Here is a 27,825-nt window from a genome sequence, read left to right on the forward strand (position 1 = left end):
TCACTACATGGTAAGAAAATGTGCGAGAATCCCTCCACTGCCCAACCGCCGCCCAACTAGAGCCTCGTGGAAGCACTGGCTCTCTCTAACATTCAGAACTTACCAAATATATTTTATTTAAATCGCCTATTCGACATCGCCTTTATGACCCACGTTATATATCCCGAGCCCCTATAGCTCAGTATCTTCAAAAACACAGCTAATCATGGCTTAGAAATTATGACATTGACTTATTATGATGACGTCAACTGTCTTTCTTCTGATTAAAAAATTATGATAAAAAACACGCTTGGATGGGTTGAGAACATTTCATTTTTGCACGGACACAAATTATCAACAGCACCGCCGCGGTGGCTCAGTGGTTACGGCGCTCGGCTGCGGACCCGAAAGATGCGGGTTCGATTCCGGCCGCGGCGGCCGAATTTCGATGAAGGCGAAATTCTAGAGGCTTGTGTACTGTGCGATGTCAGTGCACCTCAAAGAACCCCAGGTGGCCGAAATTTCCTCAGCCCTTTACTACGGTGTTTCGCATAGCCTGAGTCGCTTTGGGACGTTAAAATCCAATAAACCAAACCAAAAAAATTGGCAACGTGTTTGTTTGCGACCTTGAGCGGCAACATTCTTGCAAGTGCAGCATTGTGCGAGGAAGAAGATTTACTTGCACTACACCGAATGTTTGCGACTTTTCTTGAGGCGCTATGAAAGGCAACGTTTGCATCAACAGAATTTTTTGCGCCCTTGATTGAGTGATAAAGAGTGGTTAATCTGGCATGCATCATTTGTCCACCAAATTGTTTCAGGCATTTATTTTCAAAACTACAAACAACTCCTTTCTGGCAGCTATGCTTAATAGGCGACTAAGTTCTTGCCTGTCTTTTCTAGACGTGCTGGCGAGAAAACTTTGTGTTGATTCATTCGGTTTTCTCACTCTTCGCTTTCACTTACCTGTACGGCCTCTCCACAAGGCAGATGACAAATGTTGCGATCGGCCATTACTTCCTCTACTCATACATCTGCAGCCCTGCCTGGACTTTCTTAATACCAGTGTATTAAAGCGAATTCCGCGGATGTGCAGCTAGTCGAGCCCACTTTAACGACCGCAGATATAACGAACCCTCGTTTATTACGAGCGGATGCGGTGCTACCGTCAAAATATGCATTTCCATTATTCATATATGTATAATGGAAATTTGTCGGAGATACAACGAACACGTCTGGCCGCACCACGCGGCTATAGCGAACGAGGAGGCGCGGTAAACTACCCTCGAAGTTGAAGAGGTCGTGCTTCCACTAAGCATGCAGATGAAAGAGTGTCTCTCAACCGGAAAGAACCTGTCGACCCAGAAGTGCAATTAAAAGGCGGCACTGCCCTGCGCAGCGCTAACCGCAAACTGCAGCGTCTGGTAACAATGTAAACGATAAATTAAACACGGTAACGATATGCTATAACTCTCTATTGAAATAGTAAGTAACCGCCGGCCAAACCCGCGTCGATGGCCTACGAGGGCAATCATTGCCTGCGTTCGCAGGCTCGGCAAAGCATCCCGTATGGAAGAAGCGCGGTGTGCGTGAGACGGGGGCATCGTCGAAAGCGAAGCTACTGACCATGGTCGCGGATAAACTAAAAACGTTGAAATCCGGGCTTGTTGGTTCATACTTCGAAGCAATAGCGCAAACAGGACAAGGGACCAAGGACGAGTAGACACACAGCGCTGTGTGTGTCTACTCGTCCTTGGTCCCTTGTCCTGTTTGCGCTATTGCTCCGAAGGATCAACTAAAAGCAGCGATTTGATAATTCTGAAATCCTTGCTGGCCATGGCGGTCAAGTCGTATGCATAGCCTGCCCAGTCGTCTCCATCTTTTGTGCCGCTACCATGTGCAGGCATTGCCACACAGCGGACAGTGCAACGGATGCATTCTGCGCCACAAGCGCTGCGCTACTTCGTCGCTGCATCATCCCATGCAGGAACGACAGAAGAAGCTCGCAAACACGCGTGACCAGACGCATGCAGATTTCTGGCAGCGCTACGTTGATCCATAGCCGGGCAGATGTTTTCTCGGATAACTACGTTCCTGCGGACCACACAATCGCAGAAGTGCATGCTCTGACAGAGACGTTGAACACCAAGGGCGAGTTCTCCCTACTGCCAGCAATCTCATTTATGGGGCCGACCTGCCACCAACTGCCATGCACATCTCATTCATGATTAGTTATACCCTGTCCCTAAATTTGATAGCTGGCAGCAAGGTCTCGACGAGGATTAAATGAGCGCCCTAGATAGCTTGGAAAGAGGCGCGACAGGCTCTGCTTTGCACAAGCAGGCACGAATGACGCAGTTTTATAAGAAATAGACGCCATTTTTACTGGCCTTAGTCTTTCTGGCTCTTGTACGAAGAATCCACTTGCTACGAACATCAGATATAACGAACGGAAGCCACGTCACCGTCAGGTTCGTTATAAATGGGCTCAACTGTAGTTTCAATCTGCCACAAAGGGTCAGAAATTTCCAAATATTCCATGCAACAACCATAAAAAGAAGCCTACAAGATAGCCGAATAGCCTAAAGCATCTGTAAAGAGAGTTTTCTGTTGCGCCGCCATTGGTACGAATCCCACTCGGAGTCAGAGGATATAGAGTATACAAACCCTGTTAGTTGTTCTTTTTACTGCGTTAGCAGTATAGCCTGCTTTCCCAAAAATAACCGCGCTGTGTGCGTGTGTGTGCGTGTGCGTGCGTGCGTGCGTGGGTGCGTGCGTGCGTTCGTGTGTGTGTGTGTGTGTGTGTGTGTGGTTTGGTTTGGTTTATGGGGTTTAACGTCCCAAAGCGACTAAGGCTATGAGAGACGCCGTAGTGTAGGGCTCCAGAAATTTCGACCACCTGTGGTTCTTTAACGTGCACTGACATCGCACAGTACACGGGCCTCGAATTTCTCCTCCAAAGAAATTCAACCGCCGCGGCCGGGATCGAACCCGCGTCTTTCGGGACAGCAGCCGAGCACCATAGCCACTGAGCCACCGCGGCGGCTCCTGCGTGTGTGTGTGTGTGTGTGTGTGTGTGTGTGTGTGTGTTTGTGTGTGTGTGCGCGTGTGTGTGTGTGTGTTGGGGGGGTGCGTGCGTGTAGCCTCCATCCTTGATGCGCACTCCGGTGGGCGCACATTCGGGCATTCACTGGTAAAAATACACCTTCAAAACTTTCACTCATCTTTCTACCCCCATCACCCACCTGTACCCGATATAGCCGAGGCAGATTGTTGTGAAGGCTCAACGTATTCAGTCGCCCAAGCGTAGTACGAAAAAAACGCCAACACTCATAAGCCAGTCATGTCAGACAATACGAATGGGAAGTATGACAGCGAGAAGTAGATATAAGTCGCTAGACAGAGAATTTAAGATCGAGCAGTGAGAGAACAGCGGATGGAGCCGCGCGCTGGCGACTGGCAGCAATTTTTTCTTAGAAGCAGAACGATTTCAGCGAATAGGGATAACGAAATCAATTCATCGCAGTTACATTTAATCGCAGTAGCATCTTTCTGGGCGTAATCACTATCGCATGCCAGCGAGCGCATATATTTCCGCATTGCCCTTTTGAGTATTCGGTATTTAATTTTTTTCTTATTAGTACATCTCGACCGGTGCCAAGAACCCGCCTTTCGTTGCTTATTTCCGTCGCGCACAAACTAGAATATGCGGATTCTAAAAACAAAACAAGCTGCACCAATTTATACATCCTTCTTTTGGTAATAATAGTAGGAATATCTCGGGTTTAATGTGTCGAGTAGACATTGTGGCTATAGGATGGACCGTGTAGTGGAGGGCTCCATATTAACGAGGACCAGCTGGGGATTTTCGGCGTGCGAGAAAGCACGCTGGTCTTTGTATTTTTGGAATCAGCAGCCGAGCTCCACAGCCATTTAGCCTTTTTTTTCTTTGTTGAGCTACATCTTGAGGGGGTTTATTTAGAACCTGCTGTTTGAGACAATGAGCGCCTACAAAAGTAAATGTTGCACTACCCACTGCAGTGGCTCAGTGGTTAGGGCGCTTGGTTACTTATTCGGTGTACGCCTACTGCGCCTGTTTCTGTTTTTTTCTTTCACTCCCACCTTCCTCCCTTCCTTACGGCGCGTTTCAGGTGTCCATCAAGAAATGAGACAGTTACTGCGCCATTTCCTTTCCTCAAAAACCACCGTCACAACGTTGTTGGATCCTCGCGCTAATATTTTATCTATTTGTGGGAAATGACCCAAAGAAAAGGTAGGCATTCTTAATCGGTGCTTAAATGACTGTAGACACCCAGTTTTATTGCGTATTTTCTTCTTTCAAATTACGCCATAGATATTAGAATACATGGACCACCGTGTGGTATTCGCCTACTGCCACTAAATAATTTAGAAAACAATTTTTTCTCCCATGCTGTTCCGGTTTCATCAACCAAATGATGGTTGTTACATGATTTCAACTTTAGGTCCAGTGAGGCACGAGAAAACTAATACAAACGCTGATACGTTGTTTTGACTCACTGTAGCACTTATATCAGCCGAATTCAAGACCTATAATTACAACGAACGACATATCAGCAGTTATATTGCCGTGTATAGCACCTCACGCGACCTAATTCCTCTACACGTCACAGCCATCGTTATGTTGGTGAAACCGAAACAGGGTCATGAAGAAATTGAAATATAAATTATTTATTGTGTGTTGGTGAAATACCACGCCATGCTCCGTGTACAACAACGTCTAACACATCGTTTGAAAGAAGAAAGCACGCAAGCAAAAAATTTGGTGTCTTTAGTACTTTACTGAGTTAGAGCAGTCCTAACATTTTTATTAAAGATTTACGCAAATATGTAAAAGGGGAGGAGTAATAAGTCAAGATTTCACATAAACCTGACGCACAAAGAATTGGCGGTACTACATTGCAGAAGCGTCAATTAGACTTTTTCCCAGGCACCAGACATCCTGTAAGTTTTCTGTCGCATATACGGGGTACCATTTTCGCACTTCCCAGCGCAGACAGCTACGGGAGGGTAAATCTACGCGCTAGATCATCTCATTTTGTCCGAAAACAAGAAGTATGCCGAGATGAAAAAAAGTGGCGCTGAACCGGGTCCCGAACCGGTTCGGAACGGTTCCTTTGAATCGTTCCGGTTCGGGTTCAGTTCCAAGATGGCGAAAAATTTATGGGTTCGGTTCGGTTCCGGTTCCGGGCGAAAATTCGGGTTCGGTTCCGGTTCAGGGTTCGGGTTCGGTTCCGGTTCGACACCCTGGTCATCACTAGGCTTTAGTTAGGCTGGCTTCACCACATGAGAGTGATGTGACGTGGAAAAGGAGTGCAACAAGGCGAAGGCCACCCTCAAGCAGATCACATGTTCACCTCCTCACACTATATTATAGTGTTGGGGCTGCCAGCTTGTGACCAAGGTCGCGCAGCCGACTGGTTTTTGTGCACAAAACGTGATGAAAGCACGTTGTTAGGAAGAGTGCTACTGGCAGGGGCACAGTGTGCAGTTCAGTGCATCAAATGCCTGGTGAAATTGTAGTTGGATATACGGTGCTACTTTTCATACTTTTATGCAGAATATTCAAGGGGATAATCTGTGTTCAACATAGCCAATAATTCTAAATATCCGGGTTTGATATATCCAGGCTCGACTTGCGTTAGTTTCCAAACTGCCCTGCTGTGGATGTTTTCCCTCCACTGCCTAGTGCATTGCAGTTTGCGTGCGATCAGGCTGCCTATTAATAATTTGCGGGATTTCAGTTGCATTGCTTTGATCATGTTTTTCAGCTGGATTTGCATGCATGCAGCTTTAGGGAGGGACTAGTGCATCATTATTTTCAATGATGACACATTGTGGTATGTAGAGATTGTACGGTATGGTCGCGAAGGAGCATCAGTTTCTGGCAAAGAGCCTTCTCCTACACGGAAGGCTGTTATCGATCTGCAAAGTGCCCCATTGCCTCAATGTTCCTAATACTCTGGCAGTCAAGAGAAGGCAGTTGTTGTGAGCCACTAAGCACCCAGCTATGGGCACCATAGGTGGCCACATACAGAGCCTTGATCAAGTGCCATGCTTGCTGACTAAAGCTGTCAAGCGTTCAAATGGCTTAAAGTAAACATTTTTATGTTCAAAACATGTCCATGGATGAACCTTTTTACATCATCTACTTTTTGTTTCTTCAGGAGTGTGTTGTGGCTACAGCAGGAAAGCCAGATAGGGCATGGTTGCTTCAGCATCGTAGTGTTGCATGCGTTGATAAGCTGGCTTTCGAAACAATGTAGCAGCCAAGTTTCTAAAAGCCCACGTATGCTCCTGTGTTGGTTGCATTGATTAGAACTATGCTGTCACAGCCACCAGTCTGTTGGCATGCCCAAGACGGAGTTCGAACTCTACCTTCGGGGCTTTAACAAAGTTGTAACTCGACTTGTTACAGCTAGATATGCCTGGGACACTGTCTTTCGCGGAACGAGAAGTGGAGATGTGAGCGCATGCCTTTCAGTGTAGCACATCCCCGCACTGACTGTAGTCTGTGTCATGTGGAAGGGGAACTGCAGGAGTGAGTTGCTGAGAGTGAGTCTGCAGACGCAGAAAGCAGGCTGAGTGCAGGGCTTCAACTGGGATTTATTCTATATGCTGTGTGAATGGAGTGGGCCATGAATAGGGCTGCACAGTGCCAGTGACGATAGTGGAGCTGCAGTAGGGTTTCCCATCGTGACCCAACAGTGCCCGTGATATAAGTGCTGTTATAAGTGGTTGTTCCTGTACATGGTGCCTATGTGTGCTCCTCTTTTGCCACTCATCAGGAAGAGACAACAGACAAGGATGGGTTCAAGGTGCCTTCAGTACCCACCACCAGGGCCGGGGCAGGCGGGGACGCTACTGAGGAGCCTCCTTCCAAGAAGCCGAAAAGTAAGCGTGCTTCCTACCGCAACGTGCTCAGACTTTCCCAGTTCAGAAACTTAGTGAGCAGCAGAAGTCGCAGTTTCATTTGCCTTTGTGAAGCATTGTAGTGTGTGACGTTTCCTTTCCAGAATGTTTTCCAGGCTTACTTTTCAGTGAAACTAGCTGGAGGCAACGCCATTTGTCATTTATTAGTACTCATTGATAATGGCATTGGGTATATGTAGCATGGTACCTGTCACTTACATTCTGTGAAAAGCCATGGGAAGGAGTTTCTATTGCCTCTCTTTTAAATGGTAACTGCGCGCAATCTTTGCATCTGTGTTGCACCAGTAACTGAAAAAAAAAAAGAAGAAAAAAATCATTACCGTATTTACTCGAATCTAGGCCGGCCACGATTCTAAGCCAAGACCCGAAAGTTGAAGGCCACAGAAAAAAAAAAACTTACCTCGATTTAGAGGACATACAGTAAAAGCTCGTTAATTCGAACTTCACGGGACCGGGGAAATCATTCGAATTATCCGATGTTCGAATTATCGAATGGCTGCGAAAAAACCGACAAGAACCATTTGCATTATGGTGTATGTAGGGTATTTACTCGCGTAATGAACCCACTCACATAATGAACCCACCCACCCCCGATTTTTGCCTAAGAATCTGAAAAAAAAAAAAAAAAGCGTCAGTCGTTAACGCTTCCCTCCGTTTGGCACCGTCACGGCCCACAAGGCATTTCTTGGCAGCGCGCCAAGATGCTGCGCAGCGATAACATCACTTTTGACAGCGCTTGTTCGGTTGTGCAAGCCTCGTTTTCAGACCGTCATGCCCCCCCCCCCCCCCCCCCCCCCCCTTCTCCGACGCATTTCTTGGCGGCGCGCCAATCAAGGGGGAAGCGAACTTTGGCAGAGTGCCAGCGCTTGTGCCGGCGTAGTCTTCCCGGCTGAGCGCGTGCTTCCATTGGCGACCGACCGACCGATGGGTGGAAGCATGGACAACACTCGCAAAGAAAAAAAAAGATTTTCGCAACGTAATTTGTAGCGCCCGTCCGAAGTCATAGCCTTCATGGGCGTTGGCTGGGACTGACAGTGCTTATCCGTATTTTTGAATTAACAGGGCTCGAATTAACGAGCATTTAGTTGCGAGTTGCGGAGGTTGGGCGGAAAAGAGGGTAGGCAGCCGCCAGCGCGGTCGCCACCCCTTCCCTCCGGTGCCGCAGGCCACCGCGCCAGTGATGGCGCCATTTAAGCTTTACCCACTCTTCCAAGGTTTTATCTAGTTCCATCTTCTGTCCCCGTTTAGGACGTACGCAGCCTCTAACTATGCGGAGGAGGTGCTTTTTTTTTTGGCCACATGCTGTGTGCCAAGCCGCCCAGACGCGGTGGCGCGTAGTTCGAATTATCTGTAACGGAACCGACTCACTTTCGAATTAACGGGCTTTTTTATACACAGATCTCTATGGAGCTTGGCCAGACCAAGTAGTGTTGTTCGAATTATCCGAAAATTCGAATTATCGAGTTTTGAATTAACGAGCTTTCACTGTAGTAGTAGCGCTTAAAAAACAAGGACGACAGGGTAGAGAAAGACAGCACAGGCGCTAGATCTTTCTCTATCCTGTCGTCCTTGTTTTTTAAGCGCTACTACTATGTCCTCTCAATCTAAACACCAACTAGCCCAGCTGTCTGCCTTAAATTACCTCGATTGTAGGCCGGCCGAACAAACAACTGCGAACAAGAGGTACAGCACGCAAACGACATTTATTGCCAGGAACCCGCTCAGGCTGATCCCGGGCTGGCGTTTGGGCGAGGAGACATATGCAACGCCAGCCCGGGATCAGCCGCCGAAGTCCCGCCCGGCTTGAAGATTTGACGACTGCTCTGCAGCGAGTATAACTTTCCGCTTGAAGGCGGCACTGTAATGGCACCGCCTGTTTGGTGCCATGGTGTTGGTGATAATAACCACGCACGAAAACTTCACTGCTGCGAATGTGCTCACGCCACCGCACGAGAACAGAACAAGGCCAAAATGGCAGCCAGTGCTCATGTGTGCTTTGATCAGTATCGGCTACGGATAGCAACGGCTACGGATAGCAACGGCTACAGTGCTGTCTTTCGTTGGCGTTTTGTGGGGGCGCCACCTGCGTGCTACATTTATTCGTATTTTACGAATACGAAACCTCGAAACGAAATCCTCGAATCTAAGCCGACATAAGAGTTCTACATCTCGTTTTTTTAAAAAAACTATCGGCCTAGATTCCAATAAATACGGTAGTTTGCTTGCGGAATCCATTGACGGGGGGCCCTGGGCAGTGATAATGCTAGGCGCCCTTTCGTCAGCAATAAAGTTGATTTTGGATGTGCATGTCAGAGGAGTCCAAGAAATACAGCTCGACTCCACTGCAATGAATTCGACTGCAGTGAAATGTTTGCTCCAAGGAACTACTCATTCCCTAGTGCAGAACTGAGAATATAGCGAAGGGACTTTTTCCCTTGCAGTGCAGAATTTCTGGACCAGGGTTTCACTTCATCTGTGAAATGAAACAATGTAAAAACACATATACGTCATGTTGTTTACTTTTGCACATCCAAAGGAAAGTAGGGGCCTTTGTTAACCCTTTCGCTGTCACGGACGTACCGGTACGTTTTCGCGCTTCCCCCCCACAGTGTCACTGACGTACCGGTACGTTCTCTATCCTGCGTTCAAAATTTCGCACTTGAGCGCAAAGCTGACACTCTTGGACTAGCCGCGCCATCTGTTGAATCTTTCTACAAGTTCGTATTTTCGCCCCTTACTGTTTTGGTACGTGTAGTACGGAGCGACTGCCATCCCACCCCTCTCTCTTTGCTGAGTGGCGCGGTCGCTCCGCGTTCGCCGGATCATGACGCGCGCGCGTGTGGTTATGGGTCCAAGGGTTGTTCTGCCATCTGCCGCTGTTTTGCAGGTTTTTATTTTTCTTCTGTCGGCGTGTGAGCTACGGCGCTTCAAGTTCAAGGGCGCGCACCGTTGCCACTCCGAGAGTCAAAGAAACCGACACATGACTTGATCGCTGCTTTCGCTCTCTCGTCGCACCCTCACTTGCGGCTGGCAGCAGCAAACGTAAAGCTCCTCTAACTTTGTTTTAGCCTTTTTCCATCTCCCTCTCCCATCGTTATTACACAGCGTCCCATTTCTCTCCATTTTGCGGGCCACTGAAAGCACACCCCCGCTGCGCGCGGTTACTTTCGGATATGGCTGACTGCGCGGGACCTTCCTCTGCGCATTGGAGCGGTGGCTCTTCCGATTCTGAATACGAGCCGAGCTCAGATTCGGACTCGGACAGCGTCTCATGCGAGGAAGAGGCGAGTTCCGCATCGTCAGATTCTGATGTTGAAACAGCGGGACCATCATCCCGGATGCGTGCGACACTGGGGGTGCGTCACGGGCAGAAACACCCGACAGCGCAAGGGTTAAAGGCAAGAACTTTCAGGACTGAAAGCTGCTGCAGAATTTAATTTGAGACCAACTGCATTGGGAAAACGTTGTGCTTGGGAAAGAATAAAGCCACATCCACCCTGGCTCTGAGCATGTCAGATATGTCGCAGACCTATTCCTGATGGGGTTTGCTGTGAAATACAGCCTTTGTCAAAAGTTTAGTGCCCAAAGGGTTTGCTTCGAAGCCATATAGTGGTGCTGTTGTGGCATCCATAGAAGTCCTCACTCTCTCACGGATGAGGAGGAGAATTCCTCTTTCACGTTCAATAGATGTGGAATGTTGGCAATGCATAACCAGCTGCACAGTAGGACCCATAATAAAACCCCTTGGGCTCTTACGTTTGACAAAGACTGGCATGAAAGGCCAACTCAGCTGTATGCCATAAGCACTTAAATAAGTATTTGAATAAGTGTTGGTCAAATGTTTAGGGGAATCCCCCAAGGTGGAGTAAATTTGTAATAAGGGAGTAATTACTCATTGGCATCCACCCGAGCGCAGCCATACGGCTACAAAGGAAAGCTATACAGCTTTCTCAGAAACTTCGTAGTTAAAGAAAAATACGTCCTGGTCCAGGGTTCGAACCCGGGACCACCGCTTCACCGGAGCAGTCGCTCTACCAACTGAGCTAACCGGGACGGCAAGCTTATGGTAGGGCGAGAGCGAATTGATCAATAACTCGAAGTGGGAACAGGCTGCGATGGCTCTGCTTTAATAAATACACAGTCGACTCTCAGTGATTCAAACTCAAGAGGGACCAAAAATTATGTTCGAATTGTGTGGTGTTCGAAACAAGAAGATCATTTTTAATAGGCTGGTTATTGATGGAGGATCTTGAGTGTCAGTTCAAATTCAGCAAGCTAGAATTAATAAGGCTCCTCTGTATCTGATTTCCTCCTGAAGCTAGATGTGTGATGAAGGATATGCTTCAAAACATGGAGGAACCTGATATATTGTGCTTGGTCCAGGTGTGTAAGTACTGAAGGGCTTCATTTATATGAGTTGGCCCATGGCCATCATTTTTTCCTTCTCCTCGGCTGACATCGCAGCTGCTGAAGAGAAGCAGGGAGATGAGGAGAAAGAGCGGCCCAAACATGGCGAGACGGTGAAGTCAGATCCCCTCAAGGACATTCGCACTGTCTTCCTCAGCAACCTGGCCTACGACGTGGAGGATGAGCAGATCACAGAGGCCTTCAAGGAGGTAAGCCACGGCTTAGCATCACAGGCTCTTCCTACTGAAATGTGCCACTGCTAAGGACGGGGCCGGAAAGCACTGATGGTTAAGTGCATCATGTCACTCGTCTCGAGGGTTGTCACTAATTATAGCCGGTATGATGGCAGTAGGAGCTACCATCATCATGGCACCCATTAAGGGTGGACACTGGTCTTGAAAAGAAAATTTTATTAATTTAATCATAGTTATGAAATTTTCAGAGCACATGTATTTTTGTGCATTGATTCTAGATATGTCATTTAATTGCATGTAAAACAATTCCTTGTGCACTTATGCACTTTTTATGCAAGTATTTTGTAGAGAGTTTTGAAGAAAATTTACTGCGGGAAACTCGCTGAAATGTATGCCATTGGGTTCTCTTGACACCAAGGAATACAATAAGGGTAAAATTGTCTTCCTGCCTATCATAGAACTTGAGTAATAGGGTACTGAAGCTGCCACTTCAGAAACAGGAGTACACACTTTCCTTCTCATTTCTGAAGCGACAACTTCAAAACTCTATAACTTAAGTTCTATGATAGGCAGGAAGACAATTTCACCCTTATTGTATTCCTTGGTGTCAAGAGAACCCAATGGCATACATTTCAGCGAGTTTCCCGCAGCAAATTTTCTTCAAGACTCTCCACAAACTACTAGCATAAAAACTGCATAAGTGCTCAAGGAATTGTTTTACATGGAATTAAATGACATATTTAGAATCAGCACACAAAAATACATATTCCCTGAAGATTTCGTAACTGTGACTTCATTAATAAAAATTTTTTTTTCAAGACCAGTGTCCCCCCTTAAGGGGACACTGAGGACAAATTGAAGTTGGCCTGTATCAGTAGGGTACCGTATTATAATCACAAAGAGACCACTGTCACTGAATACAAAGCCTTTGTAAACTAGTAAAGACCAAAAAAAAATAAATGACAGCTGTCGCCATCACCGGTTGAGTTCAAAATAAATTGTGCATGACAACACTGATTTTTCGGAGCAGATCCTGGAGGCTAGGTTACTTCGCTGTTCACTTCAAAAAGGTGGGAGCCAGTCCTTTTCAGGATGGATGTCACAAGTTTGAAAAGAGTTCTGTGGGAGTACTTTTAAATTCAATTTTATCAGCCCTATATTCATCTTTTGCTGGCATATAGATGTCAGCATGGACACAAAAACAGTGTCCCCAGTGTCTCTTTGAATTTGCAGCATTTGACACCAGTCTGACTTGTGTTTGCATCGTGTTTTCTCATGACGACTGGCGTGGACAGTGTTGCATTCTTTTTGTTTGTTGTTTGTTTGTTTGTTTGTTTCACCCCACTTTATTCTTGGGGAAAAAAAAAAAACTGCAGGTTGGTGAGATCGAGGAATTGCGTCTGGTTCGGGACTACAAGGGCAGGTCCAAGGGCTTTGGCTACCTAGTCTTCACGCACACGGTAAGGTTTCCCTCCACCTGTTTGGGAAAAAGCTGCTTGTGTTGCAATAATCTCATGGCTTGTCTAACTATTTGTCAGCATTGCATGAGGCATATTTAGAGCTCGGCAGTTTTTACGGTGAGCAAGATTTTATAGCTGGGGGGGGTGATGGGAAATTCAATATGACTGCCCTTCGTGAATGTCTCAAAAGGAGGCTTGTACTGTTCTCTCGCAGGGGCCGATAGCTGGACAAATGTCTGCTGGTGTGCTGACAGATATCGAGACATTTTTTTTTCATATTGTTAGCATCAATTGTCACATTGATAATGGTAGCATAAATTCTGCAACAGGTTTGCAGTTTAATATAACCTCACTCCAGGTGACTCTTCTTCATTGCAGATGTCCCAGTTATAATAAAATGAATTGCGTTTGAAGCATGAAATGTTATTAGCTCCCATACCTCCAAACTAAGGCCACCGTTGTCGGCAAACCTGATGCGAACTTCCTCAAAGCATTCCGAAATTTTCTGTTCAAATAGTACCCAGCAGAAAAAAAACCTTCATCTTATTATAGCTACAAGTGGGATTCAAACGAGCGTCAGTGCAAACAGGGGAGCTTCTCTACCGTTGTAGCAGCCTCTCATGCTACATGTTTTAACTGGTAGCTTCTGGCATTCTGTGTTAAGTATTTTCATCATCGCTGATTCGTTCTTTCTGCGCTGCGGATGTTTCCTAATGCCAAAAGGGCAGGCTTGTGAAAGTAGTGAGAGACGCTGAGCATGCTGCCAAACACAACACTGAAAAGATGCGTAGGTGGATGAGGCAGCGCGTAAAGCACCACAAGCGACGAAGGAAGCCCAGCATACTGTTAAGAAGAGTAGCATGTTGTCAGTGTTTGAAGCGTGACGTGAGTGTATGGCCCTCCATGTTTTCTGCACACTGGAAAGGAGGATATGCATTGGGATATGCTGAAAAATATCTGAAAATTACTATGTGCACACACCGTCACCTCTAATTTGACTCATTATATAAAAATTTTCCCAGCGCAGGTCATGCTTGCAGTACGTCAGGCGCCGGCATGCAAGGCTGGGTTTTAGCCCCTTTCATTCAAGTGCTTGTTTCCTATGGCAAAGCTGTAGGCTACAGATGTGTCTTGCAGCTAGATTGGCATTAACGGTAAATGTGTTTCCATGAGGAAACTGTTCAACTAGCTGGTGTGTGTTCGTTGGGATTACGCCTGCATTCCCTGCTGGCAGCTGCAAACAGCAGGTGGCTGACTACAGTTGGGTGGAATGTACCCTGGTTCTTTTCCACACACATCCCACAGGAAACAATTCACGAATGTAGAAATCGCAACGACCACTGTCGAAGTCATTCACAACGGTCGGCTACGATTATACTTACTGCGCAGTCAGTCAGCAAACACGTGATAATCGACAGCATTGCCAGCCGTTTGATGAGCAATACGCTTGCAGTTTTTCAGTCAGATGTGGCATTGAATGAGAGATGTTAGAGTGCGACTGCTGCTGGCATGTTTTTGAGTGTCCCTTGAAGCTTATATGTACTCTTCATACGATCCGCATGTTACAGTTCTAGTCATGCTGCATTCATGTTAATGCAGAACATTTCAATGGTTCTACTGTCCTCAACAAAGAAGTGCTTTTGGCATTGAGCTTTCCATCACTTTGCAAAAAAACAAGGTCCTTGAATTTTACTTGTCTTCAAAGTTTAATTTCTGTGAAAATAAAATTCAGGGGGCACTTTGACTGTCTAAAGTGCGTAGAGGCGAAAGCGTTTTCCGCACTACTTTGCCTATGTGACACTGGTGACATCACCACTGGATGATGTGACACATAATTGATGACGAGGTAATGACAAATTACTAATTAATGACTAATTACTGATTCATCACTCAGCACTAATTGACTGCTAATTAATGCAGCTTAAGCTTTGCCTTTAGGAGTGGAAGGCAACACCACCATCTGTTTGAGGGGGGGGGATGGGCAAAGGCCTTGCCCTTTTGAACACAACGCTTTTTGAGGAAAGGAAATGGCACTGTAATTCTCAGTCATATCGGTGGACACCTTAACTGCACGATACAGGAAGGGAGGAAGTGGCAGTGAAAGAAGAAAGAGGGGCAATAATGAAGAAACTGAAAATTATATTTGAGGAAAGGAAATTACACACTAACTTTCTCACATATCTGGGTGGACACCAGTCAAGGACACCAGTCAAAATGTGGACAGATGGACACAGCTGCGGACAGGGCTATGGACAGGGCTGCCAGGGACAGATTGCTAAGGACAGCTTGAGGCATTAAAGGCTTTCGCCTTAAAAATGGAGTGGTGATGTTCGCGCAGGTGTGGTGATGCCGCCTATGCATAGCTCACTGCTGGAGCTGAGAACCGACGCCCCTTCTCGGTATAGGCCTGTGTAATCCTGTTGTGTCTTGTTTCGTTTCCCCACTGCGCAATCTAGCAACACGTCGAGGCTGCGCTGAAGAAGGACCGCACCCCTGTCGGTGGCCGGCCTGTCTTTGTCTCCAAGTGTAACGAAAGGAACCAATTCAAGGTGGGTCGTACAAGTGCATGCACTGCATTTTTGACTGCAGTGCGCTCGCCTAATAATGCAGCCGTTAGAAGCATGTTCATTGTGTAGTTAATAGCTGGTATTAAATAACAGAGGTCATAGACCTGTTATCTCCTCGCTCTTTACTTATTTGCTGGTTTTGTGATATGTTTGTTCAGACATTTCCTAGGTTTCTAAGCTGCGCCAGATGGCACATGTCGATGACAGCGCACAGGCACCTATGGCAGGCAATGATACAAACAGTCTGTTTACTGGGCAGATTTGTGACTTGGTGCGGGTGAAGTTTACAGGCATGGTTGGTGACTACCAGATCAAATTGCCTGTCTTTCAGCTGGCCTCTGGTTATGTGCATCACCACATTTTGCGGCTTGCCATATGGTAGTAAAATCTCGTTAATTCAACCCTCATTAATTCATAAATCTGGTTAATTTGAACAGCTGGCACAGTCTCGTTCAACGTCCATATAAGTGTGCGGTGTCGGAAGCTCGCTAATTCGAACTCTACGAGTCTTGCATCGGTTAATTCGAGCAGTTTTCTAAAGGGAGGCCACATTTAGGTATGACTGGCTTAGCAAGCGATCATTCAATTAGCCCTGCTCAAACCTGAAATGCAAGCTGTAGAGCTGACCACGCACCTCTTACATGTGTGCAACGGAAGTCGCGACGAAAGATGGACGGCACCATCTCCGAGTATTGTCCAACCTCTTAGTTTCGGTTTTGCTTTCCTGAGCTTCATGTCAGCCCTTAGTGATGGTGACTGTTGGCTACACATCGGCAACGCATCAGCCACGAATCATCCTTGCATCTGCCAGCCAAATTAAGGACACTGATTGGCGCCGCTGTTCCTTGTTCTCGTATTCATCTGCGTGGTTCTTCCAGTGCTCCGAAATGGCATGCTCGTCATGTGCCCTTTGCTCTTTGCGTGGTGAAGCTTCCTCGTACGTGACTCAGCCGCTTGTGAAGGGGCTCCGTGAAGGATGCCGCGGAGGCCCTTTTCATTTTGGAGCTGCTCTGCTTTGGCGCAGAGTGTGTGCGGTAAAGCGTTGATGGAAACATGAAAAACAGTCACTGTCATGCTGTTCTTTTCTCAGCAGCAGGCGACCACTGCGTAGTTTTTCACCAAATAAACTTACCATGATGCAAGCAGTTCTAGTCAGTTTTTTTTCATGGCTATTCGGAACATTTTTTCTGGTCCCTTGAAGTTCACATTAACGCACTTTTTATTGTACAGGCATTACTGTAGCTAAACTGGTATAATAGTTTGTGTTGCATTGAGTTTATGGAGAGCTGAATAGCTTCAAATACATAGTTACTATTTTTTCTCCAAAACCACAGATGATTGGAGTCGCTTGCCATCTATTTTTGTCCTGTGATTGTGTTGCAGACCTGGGATGTCATTTCTGCTCTTGAGCTTTTGTTAACCGTTGTGATATTTTTCCTTCGACTCATACCACTGGTTCTTTTGTCTCTTTATACTTTTCTATTCACTTTTACTCAGCCCAAATCATTGGACTGCCGTACTTTAAAATGAATGACTGAGTGCATTTATTAATTACATAATTAACTATAGAAAGGAAAACCTCAAATGAAGGTGCTGGTTGGTGTGATGAAATAGGTGTGTGGGACTGGTGGGGGATTTTCCTTTTGTATTTTTTGGTTTGTTCCAGATCTTAAGAGTTTATTACTATAAAACTGCCTCTCTCTGTGTTACTAAAGAGGTAACTGCAGTTTATTATAGATTTATACTGATGATGCAGGCATAGTACTACGTGCGTTTTTGTGCGTGTATGCTACGTCAAAAGGTTATTTAGTGGCAGTCGTTGCATCAAATTTGTGTCCTTCTATTGAGTAAGCTAAAAATACGCCAAAGAATGAAATTCAGGCCTTGCTGCCGCAGGCCGCTTTTACAAGCAAACTGCGATGTTGTCAAGCACTTTTTGTTTGCTCACCTCTGAGGGTTGACCATGCTGCCATCCATCCACTTCCAGTGAGCAGTGACGGAGTCCGTTGTAGCTCCGACATTATCAGCTGCATCCACAGTTTGAGTCGAGTGTTAGGAAAAAAAAATATTTTCTTTTCAATTTCAAGCCCAAATTTCTCAGATATGACAGTATCTTTTGCTGCCGGACTAATGCGAAGAGAACCGAAATGGAAAACCGCAATGAAATAGGGGACAATGAAAAAATATTCATAATACTAGTACTACATTTAGCTAGCATTAACATGTATTGGAAATCAGGTGCACTGGGCAAAGAATTTTATGGTTGTAAATTATGGCTGTGGTTCCAAAAGAGCAAGGTTGAAAAGCCAGTGGCGCAAATGAAATTTCATGCTTATGGTCTTACGCACTTGTTGTTGCAAGTCATTTAAAAGAAAGTTTGGAGAGCTGTGAAGGAATTTTGTGTGTACACCAAAGTGGTTGCCTCTTGCTGTGCTGTTGTTAAATTCCATTCTTTTCCTTCCAACAGTTCCGGACAGCCATAGAAAAGAACAAGCTTTTCGTTCGAAACATACCACCCTCCGTGGGAGAGAAGGAACTCGAGGAGATCTTTGGAAAGGTATGGACAGCAAGGGAAGCTTTTGTTGTTTGTGTGTTCACATATAGCGTGCGGTGGCAAATTTTATAGTGAAGCTGGCAGTGGCTCATTTGTGGCTTGAGTGATGTCGTCATCTGCATCAAGCATTGGCATGACACATCACAGAACCAGCGTTGCTCCGGGATCATGACATCGCTGTCATGTGACCTTCATGTCACGTCACAGTCTGTTCGAGGTGGAGTCTCTTCATTTAACCCTTTCAGACATGCATTATGTTCTACTATTGACAAAATCTGAAAAATTGTGTGCGTACCGTATAAACGCGTGTAAGGGCCGCACTTTTTTTCTAGATTCGAGGGCCAAATTTTGGTGTAGGCCCGTACACGTGATTTGCGAAAAAAAAAAATTTTAAAGTAAAAACACACCAATCAGGGAATGAGCAGCATTTGTTTTGTTTCCATTCGTCACTCGCTGACTATTTTGACTCTGAGCTGGTGCTGTGCTCTGGTGCACACATCCCAAAAGAAGCTGCACAGCATGTCCGCAGTCAACGTGTAGCCGTTGTTTCGCACCTCCATCACATAAGAGAGCAGCTGTTCTTCCAGTTCGGGAAACTCTCACGGCTTGCCTCGGAAAGCATGCTTTTTGCAGCTTGTGTTTCTCAATGCATCCTTCTGGTTGCACCATCATCGGACGCACTCCTCAGCTGTGTCGAATTTCCTGCCCGCCACACGCTTGCCGTGTTCTAGAGCTAACTCCCTGCCGTGTAGCTATTAAGGCGCTTGCCCCATCGTGCTAAAACTGCAAAGCTTGGCGGCAGCACGCGAAAGCCACAGCTACCACAACTTTGGCGAGCACGCTTACTTGCCACAAAAACAACAAAAGGCTGGAGCTGGCGATGCTGATGTTGACGTGGATAGCGGGAGGTCGTGGCGGAGGAAAAAGTTTGCGATGATGATGATGGGCTTGGCCTCGGGCGCCATCCATGGACGGCACTCGGAAGCTCCTGTGCGCGTGCGTGGCCTTTGCGATCAAGCACACTTTTGCTCGCAGCCCAAGCTGATCGCGGAGGCCACGGTGCGTGCATTTAGAAGGCTATTCCCACCTGGGTCATGGAAAGTTCGGGTGCGGCCCTTACACGGATTTGTTTTTTTTTAACATTTCCTTCGGGAAAACGGGGTGCGGCCCATACACGAGTGCGGCCCTTACACGCCTTTATACGGTATATTTGGAATGCCCTATCTCCCAAAATAGCATAAACTTTTGAAATTCATACACTGTGCACACTCCTACGCCCACGGAATTACAGTCCTATTTTCAAAAAGCCTATCTATGGCCAAATAATTATTTTCCATACTATCCGAAGCTGTTTCCACAACGAAAGCTCGGCTACTCTGCCCTCAAGTAAAACATCCGAGTGCGCAAAAGAAGAATAAAGTTTCAGCGCCAGACAGCCCATTCTAAGCACACCATAGAACTTTGCGACGTTCACCTTTATTTCCCTCCCCGCAGGGAGGCGTCTGCAGCATGCAGACGTTGGTGAGTGGCGACACCACGGGGTTAACCCGAGCATCCGCAGGGACATCCCCTCAGGGGGATGATGGTGAACAATGCGTCACCACGGACCCGAGCATCCGCGCTTAGCCGTGCGTGGCATCGCCGTGTCCGGGGAAAAGGGGATCCTGGTGGTTGAGCCGATGCCGAGCGTTTGGACCCTTAAGGCCCCTCGGCGGAGGCAACACACCACTTTGGCCCCAGCTTCCTGTAGACGGCACCTCCGGCCTGACCCGACCGGGGGAAATCGGCAGTCGCCTTTTCCTGTCCTCCCCTCTACCTTTCACTTTCCTATTTCCTTTCTTACAACTTTCCTGTATCCTCCTCTCTTCTTTGTTTTTTCCTTTTTCCTGGCGGCGAGGGTTAACCGTGTGTGACCAACTACCCTGAGTTGAGTCATATTAGGTTATAGTTAAGGTGTACAGCTGGCGTGGGCAGGACTTTCTTTCAAGTACCTGTCGCGTCCCCTTGTTGGACTCCATGGTGGGTGGCTGGCACCATGACCGAAAAACTACATTTTTTTATGGCTCCCCCCCTTTCAAAACTTGATCGCTCTCTCAAGAGAGGGCGGACCGAAGCAGATGACTTTTTCCAGAAAAGAAAAGTATCCTTTCCAAAATTTCATGTCATTCACAGTAAAGCAGAAGAAACACAAGCAAGGATAATATCCCCATTCCAAGTCTCAAAACGCTTGACGGATGCCTTAGGCCTTGGCTACAAGGTGTCAAAAATGGCCAGTGGCGACTTACTTCTTGAACTGCGCGACAGCATACAACACTCAAAAGTTGCAACAATTGTATCCATTGGGGACATCCCTGTCTCTGTGACCCCACATCGGTCTCTAAATACTGTACGAGGCGTCATTTCTGAAATAGATTTTGTCCACCTTTCTGAAAAGGAAATGCTCGAAGGACTTACTGACCAAGAAGTTATAGATGTCCACCGGATCAAGATCCGGAAGGATGGCAAAGAAGTGGACACCAAACACCTGATCTTGACATTCAACATGAGCACATTACCCAAATCCATTGAAGTAGGCTACCTGAAAATAAATGTAAGACCGTATATTCCCAACCCACGCAGATGTTTCAACTGCCAGAGATTTGGCCACGGCTCCCAGAGTTGTCGCGGCCGCAAAACTTGCGCAAAATGCTCTTCGAAGGACCACCAATCCGAAGAATGTGTTGCTAACCTACGGTGTGCAAACTGTGATGGCGACCATGCTGCCTACTCCAGGGCTTGTCCGTCCTGGAAAAAAGAGAAAGAAATCATTACTCTCAAGACTACGCAAAACATTTCTTTCAAAGAAGCAAGAAGGCAATACTCTCAAACAAACAAATTCACCTTCACTGCAAAAACAAACTTCGCCGATGTGGTGCGTGGGCGCGGCGCACCACACCAGGCTTCGGCACCTGTCCAGGCCACACGTAGTGAGCCTGTGGCAGGGCCATCCGCGCCGTCTGGTGGAGTAGCTCACGCTACTCCGCCTACCCCAAAGGAGGGGACGCAGACCCCCGGGTCGGCGGGCCCAAAGACCTCTTCCCACAGGTCGAGGTCAAATTCGAAAATCAATGTGCCTCCTGCACGGTCGTCCAGTGCCTCCGCAGAGGCGATGGACACGACCCCGGGCAGCCCCTCGCCGTCCACGTCGGATGGTCGGCGGAGCTCCCTGGATCGGTCAAAAAGAGACAGGCCCCGAGTCACGGGGCCATAAACAACTTGATCTAGTTTTTTCAATCAGTACAAACACAAAACTAAGATGGCTTTCATAATACAATGGAACTGTAGAGGAATGTTGAGGAACTACAATGATATAACTCATATTCTAGGGTCAGTGATGCCTCTAGCCCTATGTCTCCAGGAGACCAATCTTGGTCCACAACATTCAAATATCTTAAAACATTATACAACTTTTAGGCGTGATCGCGAACATGCAAATAGACTCTCGGGAGGCGTCGCAATCATCATCCAAAGCGGCGTCCCGGCTCAAGAAATCAAACTGAAAACAAAACTTGAGGCGGTTGCGGTTAGCGTCATCAGCTACAAAACCATTACAATATGTTCTGTATATTTTCCCCCACACATCACATTAACATGCCAAGATCTAGAAAGCCTGATCGATGAACTGCCGGAGCTATTTCTGGTAGTTGGCGATTTTAACGCTCACTCTCCGTTTTGGGGAAGCGAACGCTGTGACTCTAGAGGCCAAACAATCGAAGATTTTATACTTTCGAATAATGTCTGTCTTTTAAATACGGGAAAAGCCACATATTGCTGTCCAAGCACAGCAAAAATGAGCTCTCTCGATTTAGCTTTCGCATCACCATTACTTTTTAACGATTTTAAATGGGATGTTTTAAATGACCCCATGGGCAGCGATCACTTACCTACCGTCATCAGGCTCTCATCGTCTACTCCAATCATCCCCACAAGGCCACGGCGCTGGAAAATTCAGCTCGCCGACTGGTCACTTTTTACAAAAAGTGCCACTCTGGAAAAGGAATTTTGTGACGACCTTAGCACAGATGAAATTAATGAGAAGTTTACTGAATGCATAATATCGGCTGCAACACTCGCTATACCACAAACAACAGGACTTGCACAAAAGAAACATAAAGCGTGGTGGACAAAAGAATGCACATTAGCAAAAAAACAACAAAACAAAGCCTGGAGCGCTCTGCGTCGATATCCCACTGCAGAGAACTTACTTACCTTTAAGAAGGCAAAAGCCAGAGCGCGGTATGTGCGAAGAAGTGCAGAGAAAACCTCTTGGCAGAAATATGTCTCCTCAATAAATAGTTCAATAACATCAAAGAAAATGTGGGAAAAAGTTCGTAAATTTACTGGTGACCATACCCCTTTCACACTTCCTCTCTTGACAGCACCCGGGACACAAACATCTTTAGAAGAACAGGCCAACATACTGGGCGAGCATTTTGCTGAGATCTCAAGCTCATCCAACTACACAAACACATTTCAGAAACACAAATCAATAGCTGAAAAACAAAAATTTCCATCTGGAGCAGGTGTACATGAGGATTATAACCAGCCTCTCACACTACAAGAATTAAATAAAGTATTATCTTCTGGAAAAAAGACAGCACCAGGACCAGACAACGTGCATTACGCTATGCTTGCACATCTCTCCGAGGCTGCTGTAGAGGCACTGTTAAAATTCTTTAATAAAATCTGGATAACTGGAAATATACCTGACGAGTGGAAAAAAGCAGTCATAATACCTTTTCTCAAACCCGGAAAACCACCAACAAGTCCTAGCAGTTACAGACCAATAGCCCTCACCAGCTGCATTGCTAAATCTTTCGAAAGTGTAATAAACATTAGACTAACCTTCGTACTTGAATCTCGGCAACTACTAGATAAACACCAATGTGGGTTTAAGAAAACATGCTCCACCACAGATCACCTTGTCCGTCTAGAAAACACCATCCGGGAGGCGTTCATCCACAAGCAGCACTGTATTGGGGTCTTCTTCGACTTGGAGAAGGCCTACGATACTACGTGGAAGTTCGGCATCCTCCGTGACCTAGCAGAGCTAGGTATCCGCTGCAGGATGTTGAACTGCTTGAACGACTTCCTGGCTAACCGCACATTCCGAGTCCGCCTAGGAGCAACTCTCTCCATGACTTTCACCCAAGAGAACGGCGTACCCCAGGGGTGCATTCTAAGCACGACACTCTTCATAGTAAAAATGAATTCCTTAGCTAAAGTAATACCCAAGTCCATAATGTATTCAGTTTACGTAGACGACCTACAAATAGCATGCACGTCCTCTAGCATATCAACCTGTGAGAGACAAATACAAATCACACTAAATAAACTAGGTGCTTGGGCAGACAGAAATGGGTTTAAATTTTCTCCTCAAAAAACAGTAGCTGTTCTTTTTTCATTGCGACGAGGCCTACAGGTCGATCCTAATCTATACCTGAATCACACTGTGCTACCAATTAAACAAGAACACAAATTTTTAGGCCTAACTTTCGACAAGAAACTCACATTTCTACCACACATTAACAACCTTAAAAAGAAAGCTTCTCAAGCCCTCAATATCTTAAAAGTTCTCTCACGGAAGCGGTGGGGGTCCGATAGAGCAAGCCTTTTACAAATATATCGCTCTCTGGTTCGCTCCAAGCTGGACTACGGGTGCATAGTATATGGTTCGGCAAGAGCATCCTACTTAAAAAGATTAGACCCCATTCATAACCTTGGTCTGCGCCTATCATCTGGAGCATACAGAACATCACCAGTAGTTAGCCTTTACGTTGAAACTAATGAAGCCGCTCTTGAGGATCGAAGAATTGCGCTTACATGCTCATATGTCTTAAAAATCCGTTCTCTTCCGAAACATCTCTGCCATCCAATTGTCACCAAGTGCCCATCTAAAAGATTATTCATCAACAAACCACACTCTATCAGACCATTACTACTGCGCTTTGAAGATAAATGCGAAGAGCTAACAGTGCTAGATGCCCTACCAAATATTGCACAAAGGAATGAATGTTTGCCACCATGGTACAGCCTGCCTTCAGTATGTGACTTCACAATGACACATTTAGATAAAAAGCAAACGCCACATGAGTACATATTACAGGAATTCTTTGCACTACAAGAAAAGTATGACACCTACATTGAATTTTATACCGATGGCTCAAAAACAGAAAGTCACGTTGGAAGTGCAGTAATGCAGGGAAAAAATAAACAGATAATGCGACTACCAGAATGCGCATCGGTTTTTACTGCTGAGTGTTATGCCATCTTTGTAGCTGTAGAAAAAATAGTAAGAGAGAATATCAAAAATAGCATCATTTACACCGATTCCCTGAGTATGCTTAAAGCACTGCACTCCAGAAATGCAGCTGAACCTATAATAGGAAACATCATACATAGCATAGTTAAAATCACAAAACAAAAGCATAACATTAAATTCTGCTGGGTTCCTAGCCACGTTGGAATTTTAGGTAATGAGAAAGCAGATGTATGCGCTGCACAAGCCCGGAATAGCCAAATAAAGCAAGTGAACATACCGCACAGGGATTGTTTAAAATTTATATACAGTAAACTCAAAAAAAAGTGGCAGGCAGCATGGGAAGAGCACGCAAACAACAAATTACATTCTGTTAAGCCCTATTTAGGGGAATGGCAATCATGTAGGCATCAAGAACGTTTTACCGAAGTTATTTTATGTCGGCTCCGCATTGGACACACCCACCTCACGCACAACTTTCTGCTAACCAAACAAAACACACCTCTCTGTGAAATGTGTGGTGCTGAACTCACAGTGAACCACATTTTAATTTCATGTGTCAAACTAGAAGAACTAAGAAAGAAATATTTTACAACATTTTATAGGGAAAGACTTCCATTACACCCCATGCTACTTTTAGGCGATCGTGCACTGGTTGACATCTCATGTATTTTTAGGTTTCTCGAGGAAGCCAGCGTTTTAAACAAACTCTTAAGTATAAAAAGCATCACCTTTAACAAAACCTCCAACCTTGTGTTTGGCGCATCATAGCCTCAGTTGCTTTTGCGCCATTAAAATCAATATAACTAACTAACCTTTATTTCCTGCTTTTGAAAAGTGATTCTTTTTCCTAGTTATGAAATAGCCCTACCGGCCTGTCCAACAGGGATTTCAGGTGTAGCCACCATCATTGACTTCGTCAGGACGCCTCTAGATGCTTAGAAAAAAAAGTTTGAAAAGTGGCGTTCACAATCATAGACGCCTTGCTGCCTAGAGATACAGTCGAATCCGGATACATCGAATTTGAAGGGGATCATGAAATATTTCAATATACCGACAGTTCGATATATAAAAATGATGATAAGCTTATGTGTAATCTGCAAACAGAAGTACATTGCACCTGCACTAGTGATGCGCTTCTTGCAGCGACGTCCGGGTTCGGTACATCTGGGCTCTATTTAAATCGCAAAAGTGTAGATCGCAAAAGAACAAACAGCTGTGCTGGTCTAATGCATTATAGGAAAAGTGTAATCTAAAAGGCATTTTTTTTGTTGTTGCTGAAAGATGACAGACTTTTCCTTAACTTTTTTTGCAGTTGTCGGGAATATGTACATTCATATTGAGGTTTTATACTGTGCAAGGCATAACGCAAGACAGCCTGGTGGTGTGTGCTGTTTGAAGAAAAGAATGTATGAAAGTTGTCAGCATATTTTATGGAAAATGTGTTTAATTTTTATTGTGTCAGTATAATCAAAACATTCAAAATCGCTTTGGTTTTTCTGTGTTTCAGATTTTGAATTCATTTGAAATTTGCTGCATATGATTGTTTGGTTAGGTGAGACAGCTTGCGATGGCAGTCAGCACTTTTTCGTATGCGAGGGACCACTCTGTGAGGTGAAAGGCAACTTCTGCTTGAGCTGTTGTTGCTTGCAACTGCTGAGATTGTCACTTCTGCCGTCTGGCTAAATCACAGCAGCACTTTCTCTTCAGTTGTGTGCTTTGGACTGACACAGTGTGAAAGGAGATGATCGAAATGTCTCCTCTGTCTTGTGTGTTTGGTCCCATCTTCTATCGAGCTGTCCGAAACCGTGCAGCATTGTTCAGGAGCAAGCTGACTGTCGTGGCCATAAGTACAAGATCAGTCAGTGGCATGTTGTCTTTATTTGCATGTTGCCCTGTGAATTTGTCCACTGATTAGCCTGATGCTGTAGGTCAGGGGTTGTCAAACTGGGTTCCGCGGAACACAGGGGTTCCGCGGGCTGTCTTCTTGTGTTCCGCGAGAACCCGCACCGGCCCTGACCCGGCAGCTGATATGAGACTGGCTCTGAGTGCTGCTGAGCCACGCTTTGACTTGCTCTCAAAAGGGAAGCAGTACCACCCATCACATTAGTATTTGTATTAATCGGTGCAATAAACATTTAACTTTTGCAACTCTCTCTTTGCAAAAATGCACTCGACATTTAAGTGAAAGCGGGGTGGGGGTGGAAGGGGGTGGGGGGGGGGGGTTTCCTGAAACTTATTGAAGGCTTTTGGGGTTGCTCGAAGCAAAAAAGTTTGAGAACCCCTGCTGTAGGTGCAACTTCCACAGCTCTGCATGCCTTTAGTGCAGTGTATACATATACTGTCAATCTTATCTTAGCAACTTTCCATTCTCCTTTTCTTCATTTTTTGATCAGACCTCCTGAGTGCTCCCACATGTTGTTGATGTCACTTTGTGCCTGTCTGTTAGTGCAGCAGTGACACAGATGTAATTAGTGTTGACCTCTTCATTTGTGACACGCTTTGTCCATCTGTGCAAAGCCACGATATTAACTGGAAACATATTTCTTTGTCCCTGTAGCACAACTGGTAAGCATTTGTGATCTGCTCATGAGCAGCAGTGTGCTTAAAATATCTCATATTGATGTGCAGTATGTCAGCTTTTCATCCCAGAAAAGCCTGTTGCAATGCTCTGTAGTGTGCCAAGGGAGCTCTTCTGCAGTCTTAGGTCACCTGGTGGGGACTGTGTCACATCTGGGACATTTGCTCACAAGTGCAACAGTAGTACCGCTCTCAGATGCATGGCGTGCTGTCGAGAGCTCGGGAAGCATATTTCAGTGAAATCAGCCTAGAGATACCATAGTTTACAGGTGATAGTGCTTGCAGAGTGATGGCACGGCAATCTGACAGATTCTGATAGTGATCTGGCCGCTGCTGACATATCTTTTGGTTCGGCTGGAGGCAGCACAAATGTAAGAAAGATCGCATTCAGCTAATGAAACCAATTTATGTCAATTTCTCATTGCCAAGCACCTGGAAGAGAGGTTTGGAAGTCTTTTGCCGATTCCAACACTTCGCATCACTGTGCTTGCATTGTGTGTGCAGATAACTGACAGCAACCACTTTCATGAGTTTGGCGTTCAGTGACTTCACTGCCCTGAGCACATTGCCAATGAGCTCACGGGGTAAGACTATGTACAGATGCGAAATACAAAGAAGCCTGAATAATCGAGCATGTCTGGCAGGTCACTGGCCCAGACTTTCGGTTGGCGACTGCAGTAAGGGGCACGGCTGTGGCTCAGCTGGCAAGCACAACCAGTGAGCAGTCGTCGAATCTGGTGGTGCAGGTTTTTGGTGGCCCCATTTTATGTGCTCCACTGTACACTCTGCCTGCCTGGGTGACATTGGAATGCAT

The 27,825-nt window shown here is 46.0% G+C and overlaps 1 protein-coding gene across 1 annotated transcript in view; it reads left to right on the plus strand.

The window, feature by feature from the left end:
- Positions 1-27,825, plus strand: part of LOC149362609 (spliceosome associated factor 3, U4/U6 recycling protein-like) — a 64,551-nt gene that overhangs the window by 27,519 nt on the left and 9,207 nt on the right. The window contains exons 16-20 of the mRNA XM_089573120.1: positions 6,807-6,912; positions 11,416-11,567; positions 12,929-13,012; positions 15,469-15,561; positions 18,047-18,136. Coding sequence (XP_089429246.1) covers positions 6,807-6,912; positions 11,416-11,567; positions 12,929-13,012; positions 15,469-15,561; positions 18,047-18,136 — 525 coding nt within the window. The remainder of the gene's footprint in view (positions 1-6,806; positions 6,913-11,415; positions 11,568-12,928; positions 13,013-15,468; positions 15,562-18,046; positions 18,137-27,825) is intronic.

This window comes from Amblyomma mixtum, chromosome 2 (genome assembly GCF_055824585.1).
Source record: "Amblyomma mixtum isolate Tamu chromosome 2, ASM5582458v1, whole genome shotgun sequence".
Lineage (NCBI taxonomy): Eukaryota > Metazoa > Arthropoda > Arachnida > Ixodida > Ixodidae > Amblyomma > Amblyomma mixtum.